The sequence below is a fragment of the Callorhinus ursinus genome, unplaced genomic scaffold (genome assembly GCF_003265705.2).
Source record: "Callorhinus ursinus isolate GAN/ISIS: 27379988/994484 unplaced genomic scaffold, GSC_fseal_2.0 scaffold59, whole genome shotgun sequence".
In the NCBI taxonomy this organism is placed as follows: Eukaryota; Metazoa; Chordata; class Mammalia; order Carnivora; family Otariidae; genus Callorhinus; species Callorhinus ursinus.
The window spans coordinates 5,037,752-5,052,013 of record NW_027397121.1 but is presented as its reverse complement, the minus strand read 5'-3'; the positions used below and the strand labels follow the sequence as shown (position 1 = coordinate 5,052,013).

Below are 14,262 nucleotides of genomic sequence, written 5' to 3'. Positions count from 1 at the left end.
TGAAGACAGCTGCCATGCTACAAGCTGTCCTATGGAGAGGTCTGTGTGGCAAGGAACCTGAGCAGGACTCAGGCTAAAGCCTGTGAAGAACTGAGACTGTCAGTCTAACAGCCTGCAAGGAACCGAAACCTGTGAGCTTTGGGGTATTTCATTATGCAACGATAGGTAACAAATAACAAATGATTGTTGCCTGGGTCCAGCCACTGGGTCGGTTCTCTTCTTTCAAAACGAGAATGAGAACAAAAAATCTGCAACAGTACACTCAAGTGTGGGAGCTTGATGTCTGTGATCCCTGCCCACAAGAAACTATAGCCATTTGAATGTCCTGGAACATGATATGGTTTCCTTTGAGAGGAGTAAGAAGTGAGTGGATAGAGAGCTTTCCGCCTCCATGACATCTGGCCCCACTACGTCAAAAGATAAATCAACACCCCAGCCTGGGAGGTCCCCCTTCCTCTCTGCTGTCTTCCTCTCCTCTTAACCCTCTGCCCCAGAGCTTCTCAGTCATTGCCACCTTAAAACACCTCTTTTCCTTGAGTTGGGCCAGGAAGTCCCATAGCCAAAACTAAGTGATGCCTGTCTTTCCTTAATTGCGAGGAAAAATTAAGTGAATAGATATTTTTCTCCTAAATGTTTGGCACTTACTACAGCTTATCTGCTGATGAGTAAGAGATTTCAAAATGAATGAGAACAGAGCAAACAATAATAGAAGAACAGAAATGTGATTTCTTAAAATAGTTTATGTATTGTTGTCTGAGAAGCAGTGACCTAGATACATACAATAGAGTGAGAAGAGGGAAGGAAGGCAGAGAAAGAGAGCGGAGTTCATGAACTTGGATTATATCTTTGGCCACTTCCTGGTGTTCTACAGAGAGCACCAGAAGGTCCAAGTGGTCAGAGCAAGTGTGAGAACCTCAGCTACTTACATGGGAGTTAACAGATTCCTCAGATCTGACCCCAGGGTGGAACCTCAGGGGAAATTCCCCGAAGCTGGAGGTACCCCAGGTCACATTATTGGAAGGTGGGGAAGAGGCACTATGTAACGAATCCTGTTTCCTAAGGCTGGAAACCATCAAGGCTAACTGCAGAGCTCCAGTGACATCTTCTGGGTACATGGCTGGCAAATATTTGTTGTATATTTGGGGTATAAATGTGGGTACAGTGTTTGGCCCAGCCCTGTCAGTCTGAGCTCACAATGACAAAGGCAAATGAATCCTCACTGTAAGGCCTCTCCATTCTCATATCACACTGGGTGCTTGTATGCTGGGGGATCCTGGAGTCAAATGTGAGTCCAGGAGGCAGAGAAGGTGTGGTATGGAGATTGCATGATTAAGGAGATTAGAGACAGGACTCTTGGGCACGAATGGGAATTACCTTGTGGGATTAGAAAGCATACCCCTGGCAAACACACACACAACATAGACTGCTAGGCTGCCGCCGTGCCTCATTTTTTGCAGGGTACATGGCTGCCTAGAATAGATACTACATTTCCCAGCTTCCCTTGCAGCTAGGCTTGGCCATGTGACTATGACTGGCCAAAGGAATGGAAGAGTCCTTAAAGGGAGGATTCAGACCCTTTCTTCCCCCATTCTCCATTCTGCTGCCTGAAACAGGAACAGCTTGGTAAGTAATCTTGGACCTTGCTGATTAAAACAATACTCATAGATGCCAGAGCAGCCTGGGCCACTGAGGCTTTGGAGCTGCCACATCAGCCCTGGACTATGTATGCTTGGAATGTTACATGAAAGAAAAATAAATCTCTGTCTTATATTAAGCCATTTATTTTGCAGTTTCTTTTACCATGTCTACACCTATTGGTATATCCTATAGCCCTGTCTTGGTAAATGAGATTACATTATTAGTGATTTGTTCTACAATTTACTTATTAGACAGACATTGATTGAGCTCTGAGTGATCTTATTGTATCCTCTTAAATAGGAGCCGGCAGCTGAGCACAGAGCCGGGTACCAGAGGGGAGAGCGAGTTTGGTCCATCAAGGGACACAGAAAGGGGAGGTGAGCTCATCTATCTACCTGTCTTTCCCAGGACCATCTCTTGCCTTGGTTTCCACAAGTGGCAGATACCATCTTTTGTCTGTGAAGCAACTGTTTTTAGGGAGAGGAACTGTGATTACCATGGAAGTCTAGAGGGGAGGAGCAAGTTCAAGTTACAGTGAGCAAAGCTGATAATGGCACAGAGCAGAGGGAGCATTCTCTCTTGATGATTGCTAGAAGAAAGTGACAAAGCAGCTTCCGCTGACCTTCCAGAGAGTGGACCAGGATGGGTGCCTAAGAACAGCGCAGTTGGTAAGGCGGAAGGCTGTGCGGCATGGGATTTCCTCACCAAATTGCCAGAGGAGAGGAAAAACCCTGACCAACAAATTTGTGATTTAAAAAAAACCCAACATATTAAATACATATGAAAGAGAAACATAGAAATGTCAGGCATAGGTTGGTGTTCAGAGCGACACTCAGCTGTAAAATTTGAAAAGTTTTCCAACAGGGAGTAGAAACCTACCTTCACACCAGGTAACCTGTACCACTTCCAGACATTTTGTCCCTGGCTTGGGGGTGGGGGGGGGAGCTGCTATCAGTTGGCTTGTTTAGCTTCTGTTCCACCTCCTCCTGGTGTGACTTTCTGTATAGCTGGGCTGGAAAGCGAAACGTCAGACTACCACACCCAGGACTCCAGGTATGATTTAGGTGTCACTGAGCACACGCACTGCCTAAGAACTGACGTGCATGGAGGCAGGAAGCGTTTGTGTGGGAGGCATTCTCTTTTTTGGCTAGGGCAGATGTCGTAGACACAGGCAATCATTTTTGGCGGCCGCTCCCTGATCCCGAGATCACAGCTAAGGTGTGTGTTCCTGGTGCTGACGGTTGCAGTGATGGCCTCCTGACCCCTACCTTCCTGATGGTGACTGAGGTAGTGGCTTCCTTGGCAGCTCAGTTCTGCGGTGTTTTGGGGGCTTCATTCCTGGAGGCTCGGTCTGGATCTCACTCCTCCAGTCCTCTCAGTGACCTTGTAAGCCCCCAATTACCTGCCTTACATCCCTTTCTGCTTAGAATAGGTACAGTGGTGCCTGTTAGCTGCAACCGAAGCCTGATGATAACGTGCCTAACATAAAGCAGGTGTCACTAAATGTTTGTTGAATGAATGAATCAGTGGGCAAATGGAGACTGAGAGATGTCTACAGTCAAATCAGCTGGACCCAGGGGCGCCTGGGTGGCTCAGTTGGTTAAGCGACTGCCTTCGGCTCAGGTCATGATCCTGGAGTCCCGGGATCGAGTCCCGCATCGGGCTCCCTGCTCAGCAGGGAGTCTGCTTCTCCCTCTGACCCTCTTCCCTCTCGTGCTCTCTGTCTCTCATTCTCTGTTTCTCAAATAAATAAATAAAATCTTAAAAAAAAATAAAAAATCAAACCAGCTGGACTCAATAGAGTGGTGAAATCAATTTGGTGGATTCTAATGAACATTTTAAAAGATTTTTATTTATTTTAGAGAGGGAGAGAGAGAGAGAGAGAGAGCCTGAGTGGGGGAAGGGGCAGAGGGTGAAGGACAGGGAGAGAGAAAGAATCCCAAGCAGAGCCCACACTGAGTGGGGAGCCTCCATCTCACAACACTGAGCTGAAACCAAGAGTCAGATGCTAAACTGACCGAGTCATCCAGGCGCCCCCCTAACCAACCTAACCAACATTTTTAAAAGATGGAATAGAATAAATAATCTCAGAACAGATCACATATAGTAAAGGTAAGTGTTATTTTGTGAAACTTTAGTTGCATACACACATACACACATATATGTGTACACACACATACACACACATTTGCAGTGATGATAATCCAAATATTCAACCACCAGCATGACACAGACATCAACTGATTGGAATGGATGTTAACAATATCTACTGGTTGTCTGAATACCAGTATAAAATCTATCTCTTTTAGTAAAAAAAAAAAAAAAAAGCGAAATTCATTGGTCTATGAACTGTAGCCTAATGCTTTTGGGGAATGCAAGGCAGTGGGCACATGTTTCTATGCACTCTTTCTTTGGCATTGGCCCTGGCCAAAGGAACATGGCCATGACTCACGCCTGCACCTGGGGGAGCCTTTCCTGGATCTAGAGCAGTCCTCACATGTCACTACTTGGGCTATTCTAGGTATCTGTGTTTCTGCCTGCCAACATCCATCCCCCTTTGTCAGGAACTATCAATCCCCCATCTCCCCACTGCCACCACCACCCCAGGTGTCCACTGAGGAGCCACCTCAGCTGGGGTTACCCTCATGGCCCTGCAAGTTTCCCAAAGCACTGACTGCCCTGACTCCACCATGTCCTTCCACAAGCAGACAGCATGTCCTCACTGTGCTGTGCTCATTCTTACCTCCAAATCTTTGCTCACCCTGGACCCCTGCTTGGAAGGCCTTTATTCTCAGCTTGCCTGAATCTCGTCAAGGCTTTGAAAAAGAGCACTGCCCCCTCTTGCTGGCATCCAGGGCTGTCCTGGGCATTCTATATAGGACCTTGGTGTCTCCACCCTTTCACCTCCAAATATTTCCCACTGCGCACCTTCTCTAGGAAGCTTTGGCTGGGCTGTCTCCACATCTCAAACTCTTTCGGGCACCTACTTACTCATCATTCTCCCCAAATTACCTTGAGAGTTCCTTCAGGAATGAATTGAGTAACAGACAATTTCCACTACATCAGTTTTCTCCAGAATTTTATTTTGGATTTTCACAGACTGATATAACTTCTGGGGCCCCTGGGTGGCTCAGTCAGTTAAGCCTCTGACTGTTGTTTTCAGCTCAGGTCATGATCTCTCAGTTGTAAGATCAGCCTTGCGTCAGGCTCTGCACTCAGCTCGGAGTCTGCTTCAGATTCTCTCTCCCCCTCCAGCTCTCTCTCTCAAATAAATAAAATAAATAAAATCTTTAAAAAAAAAAACTTCCAAAAAACTGGGGGCTGACAGATTTTGCCTATTAACAACATGTATATAACAACCATGTAACAACAGGGAAAACCAAACAAAACTACCATTGTATTGTTGCCATTGTTTCATAAAAACACATTTGAACACCAAAAAAGTAGGAAGGGCATAATTTTATAACAAAGAAGCATTCTTTAAATTTATCTTTAACAAAAAAACCCACATTATCCTCATTTTCATCATTTTGCTGTAGACCAGTGACAACATTGTCATGGAAACCACTAGAAAGGTGCAGGAAAGAAAAAAGACACTGGAGAATGTCAGAGGAGGGAAGGTGAAGGGACAGAGAACAGGGGTTCTCTGTCTTAAAAATTTTTTTTAAGCCACACACATAGAATTTCAGGGGCTCCACCATCCCCTCGGGGCCTTCAATGAACTTCCCAGGGGCCCTTGGACTCCAGATCAAGAATCCCAGCTTGACAATCCTGACGCACAGTGGCTGGCCTCTTGCCTCCAAATCTGCCCTTTTCTGAGCAGTTAACAGTATTTTCCAGTTTTCTAACACTCACAAGGGCATGACCAAATACTTCAGGGAAGGAGGGAACTCTGTACAAAGAATTATGAGTGCCTGGGGATCCCCTCTAGTTCACAGTGGGGCTGGGAGAGATGATGAGCTTCGTGGATGGGTAACTAGCTGCCCCAAGCAGCAGACTATGGGTCTGAAGAGAGCTGTAGATCACGACTCCTGGAGGGAGAGGACACAGTAATGACAGGAATCCCTTTCTTGGGAACAAAGCCTTCTGGCCACCTACCACAGGGTGGGACAGTGGTAAGAGCTTGGGCCCAATAGCTAGAATGCCCTGCATTTATATCTGGCTCTGTGACTTAATTGTGTTATTTGGGCAAGTTATTGTGCCTTGAACTTTTGTGTTCCTCATCTGTAAAATGAGGATAAGAGTTATGCAGCTGAAATGATAGAATACACTGAATACTCTGGGACTTCCTTGAATTTCCCAGCCTCCCCTGCAGAAGGCTGAGGACATGTGACAGGTTCTGGCCAACAGTCTGTGAGTGGAAGAGGTGTGAGTCGCTCCTGGCTGAGGCATTTAAGTGTCCTCCATTTCTCTCTTCCACCTTCTAGCATGACCCTGGAGGCCAGTCTTCCAGATGGTGTAGCTACAAGATGGAAGAAAGGTCTTCTGTCCCATATCAGATTTTACATGAGTGGTAAATAAGACATTATTGTGTCAAGCCACTGAAATTTCAGGAGCTCTCCTTTGTGACAGCTAGTATTAATTACCCTGACTAAAACAGTGAGAGCTAAATGGGATTATGGATCCAAAACCCTCTGAGTACAGTGGAGGCTGTTATTCTTAGAGAAAAGCCTTAAGACCCCTGTATTAGTCAGTCCAGCTGCCATAACAAAATATCATAGACTGAGGAGCTTAAATGACAAAGATGTATTTCTCACAGTTCTGAGAACTGGAACCCCTAAATCAGGGTGTCAGCATGGTCAGGTTCTGGTGAGGCCCCTCTTCCTGGCTTGCAGATGGCTGCATTTTTGTGCCATGTCCTCGAATAGCAGAGAGAAAGAGACAGCAAGCTCTGTGGTGTCTTTTTTTTTTTTAAGTAATTTCTACCACCAACGTGGGGCTCAAACTCATGACCCCAGATCAAGAGTAGCATGCTCTATCAAGTGAACCAGTCAGGTGCCCCTCTGGTGTCTCTTCCTATGGGGGCACTAAACCCCTTAGGGGGGAACCCCCATGACCTCATCTAAACCTAATCACTTCCCAGAGTCCCCATCTCCACCTATATCATCACACTGGGGGAGAGGGCTTCAACATATGAATTTGGGAGGGGCATAATTAAGTCTGTAGCACCCCCTACTAAGCCAGGGCTTCTTACATCTCTTCTTAAGAGCAAATTTTTAAAAAGATTTATTTATTTATTTTAGAGAGAGGGAGAGAGAGAGAGCAAGCAGGGGGAGGGGCAGAGGGAGAGGGAGAGAGAGAATGTCAAGCAGAGTCCTCGCTGAGCATGGAGCCTGATGGGAGGCTCAATCTAACAACCCTGAGATTACGACCTGAGCCGAAATCAAGAGTGGGACGCCTAACCCACTGAGCCACCCAGGTGCCCCAAGAGCAAATTTTTATTTATTTATTTATTTATTTATTTATTTTCTGAAGATTTTATTTATTTATTTGACAGAGAGAGAGACACAGCGAGAGAGGGAACACAAGCAGGGGGAGTGGGAGATGGAGAAGCAGGCTTCCCGCTGAGCAGGGAGCCCGATGCGGGGCTCGATCCCAGGACCCTGGGATCATGACCTGAGCCAAAGGCAGACGCTTAACGACTGAGCCACCCAGGCGCCCCCCCCCCCAAAGAGCAAATTTTTAAAAGCAGAAGCGGGCAAGGGTGAGGTGAGGTGGAGTTTTCATGGAGAGGGACATCCTGAGGAAGGCCTACCTCCCCCACAGTTCCACTGATTGCTACATTCCACTGTCCCTTAACCCCCTTTTCCTTCTGAGTCTTCCTCTCTCCTCCCCTCCATTTTGTCCCCAGCCCTGACTTTCATACATTTCAGACAAATTCTTAGACAATTAATCAGCTCATCAAGACCGACAAGTCCTAGGTCTTGGAGGCCATCTCGTCTTACCTCCTGATTCTTACTGACAACAAGACTGGACCTGGAGAGGGCATGAGAAGCACCAGAAGTCGGCACTAGCTTCTCCAAAAGATACGGGGTTGGGGGCAATTGGGAGCACCAAGGACAAAGAGAGAGAGTCAGACTGTTAGGAAGGAAGCTCATTTCATTTCAGTATATCGACTTTGCATAATTTTTCAAAACAAAATTTTCTTTCACAGGTGTTTTTTTTTCAGTTTGGAAGTAATGCCCATGGAGGCCCCTAGGACCCCTAAAATGTACCATCCATCCTGTCCAAGGCTTGAATCAGGGTGTCACCAGAGCTCTTTTCCTTATTCCATTGCTTCCCAGGGCCTGAGAGTGTCCTCGGCGGTGCTGGAAAGGGCTTCAGTCCGCCTCCGCTCCTGAGCAGCCTGTGACCATTAACTTCTTCACCCCCCACCCCCCACCCCCGGCCCAGGGCAGGCCCCTGGGGCCGGGTCACGTGCCAGGCAAGGGGTTTATCGCTGGGGCCCCTGGATCCCCAGCAGAGCCTCGAACCTGAACCTCGGCACCCAGGCCCATGGCCACAGCCTTTGTACTCCTCGTGGGGGTCCTGCTCCCTTGCTGGGGCGAGTTCCTGCCCTTTAAAAAGGGGTTCATGAAGGTGAGCCAAAAGAGCATTTCGAACCTTCCACTATAGTCGAGGGTGGCGGCCCCAGCGTCATAGAGCAGCCAGGAGGCGCCAGTCGGGTTTGGAGAACAAATAGGGGGTGGGTGTGGATACCATCCCAAAATGGGGACTGGCTCCCAGGGCTGGAAGCTTAATGTGCCCCAAAGGGCTTCAAAGCCCTGCTTCACCTCCCTGGTGGCCCTGGAGGTAAAAGTAGGTCGTCTTATGACCAGCACCATGCCCTGCCCCCCCCACCCCCCCCCGCTGTCTCGGACCTGGCCCCCCAGCCGTGCCCTACCCGCCCTAATCCCCTCTCCCGCCTCTCCTGAGCATAATCACTGTTCCTTGCCTTCCCCATCTCTCTCGCCTTCCCTTTCTTTCCACCCACCCCACCAAAGTGTGATCTGGGAGCATTTGCTCCCCTAGCACAGGTTGCGGGGGGCGCCCAGGGAAGGAAGTACTAACCCCCCCTCCTCTCCTGCTCCTCTGAGCACTGCTGGGGTGGGTGCAGGGGGGTGGGCACCGGGTGGTCACCATCTCGTGGCTTCTCTTCCCGGACCCCTGGGGCCTTGGCAATACCACGCATCCTCCCTCCCCTTCCCACACAGCCATAGAGCTGGTGACACGAGAGTTGTGCCCACAGGTGAATGGGGCTGAGTGCTCCCACCACTCTGAGTGTTCCAGTGACTGCTGCCTAATAGACCTGGACCGTGCTGGTGCCTTCTGTGCCCCCAAGGCCAGAATCGCCATGCTGTGCCTGTTCCAGGTGAGGCTCTGGGCGGGGGCGGCCAACTCTGCCATGAAGGGCCGGGGAGGTTACAGAAGCCCACGTGGCTGCCCTGCTTTCCCACCCTCTGCTTGGAGTGCCCTCTCCCCTTCCTCCACACGGCAAGCTCCTATTCGTCCTGCAGTCCAACTCCAGTCACCTCCTCCGGGAAGCCTTCTCTCCTCGGAGCTCCATGAGCTCATACCCTCAGCACAGCGTGGATCTCCCCCCAGTTTGCCTTGCGTTCTGTCCGCCTCCACTGCCGCTGGAGCTCTTCCAGGGTGGGCTTGCAGCATGTTCATCTTTGAACCCCTACCTCCCAACTTAGTAGGTGTTCAGTGAATGTTTGTTGAATGAACATCTCTACTCTGACTCACCGAGGCTAAGTAGATGGGAAGAGACTTTTCCCTATCAATCCCTACCTCCCTAATTTTTTGAGAGGAGCACAGCGCTGTGGTGGCTGGACCACAGCTTAGGAGTGGAACCTGAGTTTGTTTGCTTATTTATTTATTTAAAGATTTTATTTATTTATTTATTTGACAGAGAGAGAGAGAGCCAGTGTGAGTGCACAAGCAAGGGGAACGGCAGGCAGAAAGAGAGAGAGAAGCAGGGTCCCTGCCAAGCAGGGAGCCCGATGCAGGGCTCGATCCCAGGACCCTGGGATCATGACCCAGCTGAAGGCAGATGCTTAACCAACAGAGCCATCCAAGGTGCCCCTGGACCTGAGTTTAAAGCCTGGGTTTTCCACTCCCTGTCTTTGTGACCTCAGCCCGGTCACTTCTGCTCTCTGAGCCTTAGGTTCCTCATCTGTAAAATGGGGCAAAAGCGACAACCTCACCGGGTTGTCCTGGCAACGACAGTGTTCATCCAAGTTTGGTTATGAGCTGGCAGAAATGCAGAACGTAGCGTACATGTTGTTACTGCTTGTCATTTCTTATCTGGCCCTGGGCCCAGACCTTTCTAGAAGAATGGGCTCGGCCTCCATGCCCCTGTCTGGGGAGCTGCCAATGCCCAGGGAAGCAACCAGGCCCCTGACTCTACAGCTGGGGTGGCCAGAGGGTCTTTTCATTATGGGCCCTTGCTCTATTTTATTTAGTCCTCACGGTCACCCTGGGGGGCAGGTTACTATTACTGTCCCCATTCGACAGATGAGGCAACTGAAACCAAGAAGCTCATTAACCTGCCTAAGATCATATCTGCTGTAGAGCTGACAGACCTCAGGCCGGCTCACCCTTCGCTCGTGCTTCTGTCTCTGAGACAACCCCTTTCTTCCCTGTACCGTGATCCCTGCCAACTCTTGTTCACACTTCCCACAGACCAAGGGAGCCATCAACATCATCTGCCCCTGCCAAAGTGGCTTGAGCTGCATATCCAAGGACCCAGTCTGTTCCCGCCGGTGCCATTTGATTTAGAGGAGGACACAGGCTGGTTGCTGACCCCCTTCCCTCCCTCGGGGCCAGGGGCCTGAAGAGCCCCCATCTTGCTCACAGTCTAGCTCCTGAGACATTAAAGTCACTTCCTGACTCTGGCCTCTGTCTGCACTTCCTGGGAGAGGGAACCTGGTAGGGATTATTCCAGTCTCGGGGCGGGAAAGTTCAGTTCTATCTGGAGGTGGGGTGGTCTCAGGGTGGAACTGCAGGAAGGCAACAGGTTAGAGGTAGGTGAACAAAGAGGCTGGGTCCAGGAAGGGCATGGAGGGCCGTCTGGGAAAGGCAGGGTTGAGGAATGTGGCTGGAGAGTGTATGTTGGGGTGCCCATGAATAAGTATGTGGTAGAAAGGACTGGAAGAGAATATTGAAATGCTTTCCAAGGGAAGCACAAAGATGGAGATCATTGAGAAAATGTTGATGAGAATGTGTGCAAAGTATAAATGCAAAAATGTTCATGCCTATAGTAGGAAAGACCTGGTGCACTGAGGTCTCCACTCTCTCAGATATTATCAGTTCCATTCTATGGGTAAAGAAACTGAGGCTCAGAGAGCTACATGACTCTCAAGGTCAAACCATGGGGGAATTAATGAGGAGTCTTTCTGCTGCAAGTATCCAAAACAACCCAAACTGGTCTAGATGATCAGGAAATTCATCGGTGGTCAGAACTGGGAGTTCAATGGCAGGCAGGCCTCAGGTCTGGCTGAATCCAGCAGCTCCATGGCCCTGAGGATAGATTCCTTCTCAGTAGCTACAAAAGTTCTAGGTGTCTCTTAACAATAACAGCTAGGATTTCTTGAGCACTTACGTCCCACCCACTGTGCAAAGCGCTTTCTTATCTATGTCAACTCATTTTATTGTTACAACAACTTTAGAGTAGGTACTATGATTATCCCTATTTTACAGATGGGGGGGCGCCTGGCTGTCTCAGTCAGAAGAGCATATGACTCTTCATCTCAGGGTCATGAGATCGAGCCCCATGTTGGGTGTAAAGATCACTAAAAAAAAAATAAATAAATAAACCTATTTTACAAATAAGGTGTTGAGTACCCTTCTCAGGAGTTCAGAGTAAGGGATGGGGCTAGGATTTGAACCCGGGCTGTCTTGCTCCAGAGGGCAGGCCCTTAATCACAGATCCACCTCACATGCACATCACGCATTCCAGAGAAAGGAAACGGCTCTGTCCCACACTTTCGCAGCAAACCACCTAAGATTAATTTTGACTGGATTGGCTCAGTCCGCATGTTCACCCTTGAACCAATCGTTGTGGGGGAATTTGCTGATTGGCTTCACCTGGGTCGCATGCGGGGGTGGAGTCAGCCTCCCTGGGAATATTCTGATGGGGGTGGGTGCTGGTTTTACCTGGTGTCTCCACAGCTGGGAGGGCACCAACTCGGAGCCCCACCCCCATTCCTGGCAGATCCTGATGAAGATGCCTGGCCTCAGCTCGGGATGTCTGGACCCACTCACTGGGGTCAGACTGGAACTCTGGGACCCTGCCTCGCCCCCAAGTTCAGTTTGTCCTGGGAGCCACCCTGCCCCAGACGCGCTCGTCACCTATCATTTGACATAAGGACAGTGTAGCTCCGCGATCCTTTGCCTCACACAGAAATCAGGACTTGCTTTTTCCTATATTATATCTCCATTGTTTCCCCCATGTCACTGAAGTCTTCTTTAAAACATTAATGACTACCTAATATTTTTTAAACAAATCTTATTTTATTTTTTAATTTTTTTTTAATTTTTTATTTAATTGACAGAGAGACACACACACAGCGAGAGCAGGAACACAAGCAGTGGGAGCAGGAGAGGGGGAAGCAGGTCTCCCGCGGAGCAGGGAGCCCGATGTGGGGCTCGATCCCAGGACCCCGGGATCATGACCTGAGCCGAAGGCAGACGCTTAACGACTGAGCCACCCAGGCGCCCCGATGACTGCCTAATTTTATTGTATTATGTGGACCATATCTTGTTCAACTGTTTCTCTCTGGGTAGATACGAAGATCATTTCCAAATCCAAACCAATCATTTAGGATACAAGTTTCTGGCTAAGGAAACAAAACCCTGCTGAAATGATAACTCAAGCAAGGTGCGTGATTTCTCCCACACGTGCTGGTGGGTGAGGGCTCTGCTGGTGAGGTTGTCCTTGAGTCCACCGCCCTCTATCTTCCTGCTCCACCATCTGCTGCGCTCCTCCCCTCCTCCCCCTCTTTCCCCTCCTCCCCTCCTCCCCCTCTTTCCCCTCCTCCCCTCCTCCCTTTCTCCCCCCTCCTCCCTCTCCCCTTGGTTTCTTTCTTTGTTGCCTTATAGGAGTTAATATGCAGAATCAGAGGCATTGTTTTTCTGCATCTGGACATTCAAATATTAACGTGTTCCTCACATGGAGGTTTTAGAGGAATAATCTTGATGCTGAAAAGGCGGGCGCCTGGGTGGCTCAGTCGGTTAAGCGTCTGCCTTCAGCTCAGGTCATGGTCCCAGGATCCCAGGGTCCTGGGATCGAGCCCCGCATCGGGCTCCCTGCTCCGCGGGAAGCCTGCTTCTCCCTCTCCCACTCCCTCTGCTTGTGTTCCTGCTCTTGCTGTCTCTCTCTGTCAAATAAATAAATAAAATCTTAAAAAAAAAAGAATGCTGAAAAGGCAAAACTCCCGGCCCCCTGCATATAACCACATCTTTTTCCTCCCATCTGATCAGCCTTTGCTCTGCCCGGACATGGGCTCTCATCCTCTCTCTCAGAAGCCTTATTTCTAAGGTGAGGTCTCTACCCCCATAGTTTCCTTCTTTTTTTTTTTTTTTTCCCCAATACAAGGCAAGAGACAATGCTATGAATTCAAGTCCCGTTTCATTTTCTTCATCCTTGGCATCAGAAGGATTGCTTTCCTACAGGGTTGCTTGGGCTGTGTGAACATTTCTAGCCAGTGAAGTGACAGGTGTAACTTCTGGGCCAAAGCAGAGAAGCCCAAGTGTGACACAAGAAAAAGGAAGGTTCCGTTTTTGACGACTGGCCAGTGACAGCTTTCTAGCCCCTTCTGCGCCACATCCAGGCAACCCGAAAGAAAAGCACATGCCCCCTCCCTTGGTGCTGCTGGGCAGTGCAGACCACACAACCCCCAGCCTGCTCAAGGGAACCCTCAGTCTGGCCCCATCGCCTAGCCACAGTAAAAACCAAAGCCACACACCCATTCATCCTTGCTGCTCACACCCCCTTGCACCTCCTCCTGTGTTCAAGTAATAAATCTTTTCCTATGATCTTGGTATGCGTGATCTCTCCCAACATCCAAACCAATATGGGATGAGAGTTGATTTCCCCCTCCATGAGGTGTCAGGGTGTAAGGAGAAGGTGCAGTTTGAAACATGGTGCTTACAGATCAAGTGAAATTTCAAGAAAGACCTAAAGGTATAGAGTATTATAATATTCTCACTTATTCAGCACTTATGCATTCAGCACCTACTGTGTGTGAGGATTTTAGCCCTGGGGGCTAAGAAATATGGCAGTGAACAAAATAGGGAAAGAGCCTTGCCCGCCTGGAACTGAGGTTCTAGCAGGAGGTAGAAAAGTTAAAAAAAGAAAAAAGAAAGAGAGAGAGAGAAAGATGAAAATATTTCAGAGAATCCTAGTGTTGTGAACATAGTGAGGCCGGCTGATGGGGCCTGCAGTAGCTGGGTGTTCAGGGAGGCCTCAGTGGGAGAAAGCCAGACAGAGCTCACAGGGCAGCATGTTCTGGGCAGAGGGACCAGCAAATGCAAATGGCCGGGGGCCAGGTGAATCTGGTGGATTCAGAGCCCCAGTGGTGGCTGCCGGGTGTGTGTGTGTGTGTGTGTGTGTGTGTGTGTGTGTGTGTGTGTGTGTGT

General features: G+C 49.1%; 2 protein-coding genes across 6 annotated transcripts in view; both read left to right on the top strand.

Annotated features, from left to right (window-relative positions):
* ARMC12 (armadillo repeat containing 12) overlaps nt 1–14,262 on the top strand; it is a 38,863-nt gene that overhangs the window by 17,074 nt on the left and 7,527 nt on the right. For 2 of the 5 annotated variants that reach the window (XM_073884926.1, XM_073884928.1), the window contains exon 7: nt 1,939–2,015. In XM_073884926.1, coding sequence (XP_073741027.1) covers nt 1,939–2,015 — 77 coding nt within the window. Of the gene's footprint in view, nt 1–5; nt 133–1,938; nt 2,016–14,262 lie in introns of those variants that run through there. The other 3 variants (XM_073884927.1, XM_073884929.1, XM_073884925.1) reach the window with 3 other exon arrangements.
* On the top strand, nt 7,329–10,512 carry CLPSL2 (colipase like 2). The gene is made up of 4 exons (XM_025862273.2): nt 7,329–7,347; nt 7,923–8,217; nt 8,867–8,989; nt 10,306–10,512. Exons 2-4 carry the CDS (start codon nt 8,134–8,136, stop codon nt 10,399–10,401), a joined length of 303 nt encoding a protein of 100 aa, XP_025718058.1. The 5' UTR covers nt 7,329–7,347; nt 7,923–8,133; the 3' UTR covers nt 10,402–10,512.

Bases quoted from the DNA above. Each gene is read 5' to 3' on its own strand.
- CLPSL2 (XM_025862273.2), top strand. From the start codon at position 8,134: ATGGCCACAGCCTTTGTACTCCTCGTGGGGGTCCTGCTCCCTTGCTGG. The intron at 8,218-8,866 runs GTGAGCCAAAAG...TTGTGCCCACAG, and splicing joins TTAAAAAGGGGTTCATGAAG to GTGAATGGGGCTGAGTGCTC. The intron at 8,990-10,305 runs GTGAGGCTCTGG...CACTTCCCACAG, and splicing joins CCATGCTGTGCCTGTTCCAG to ACCAAGGGAGCCATCAACAT.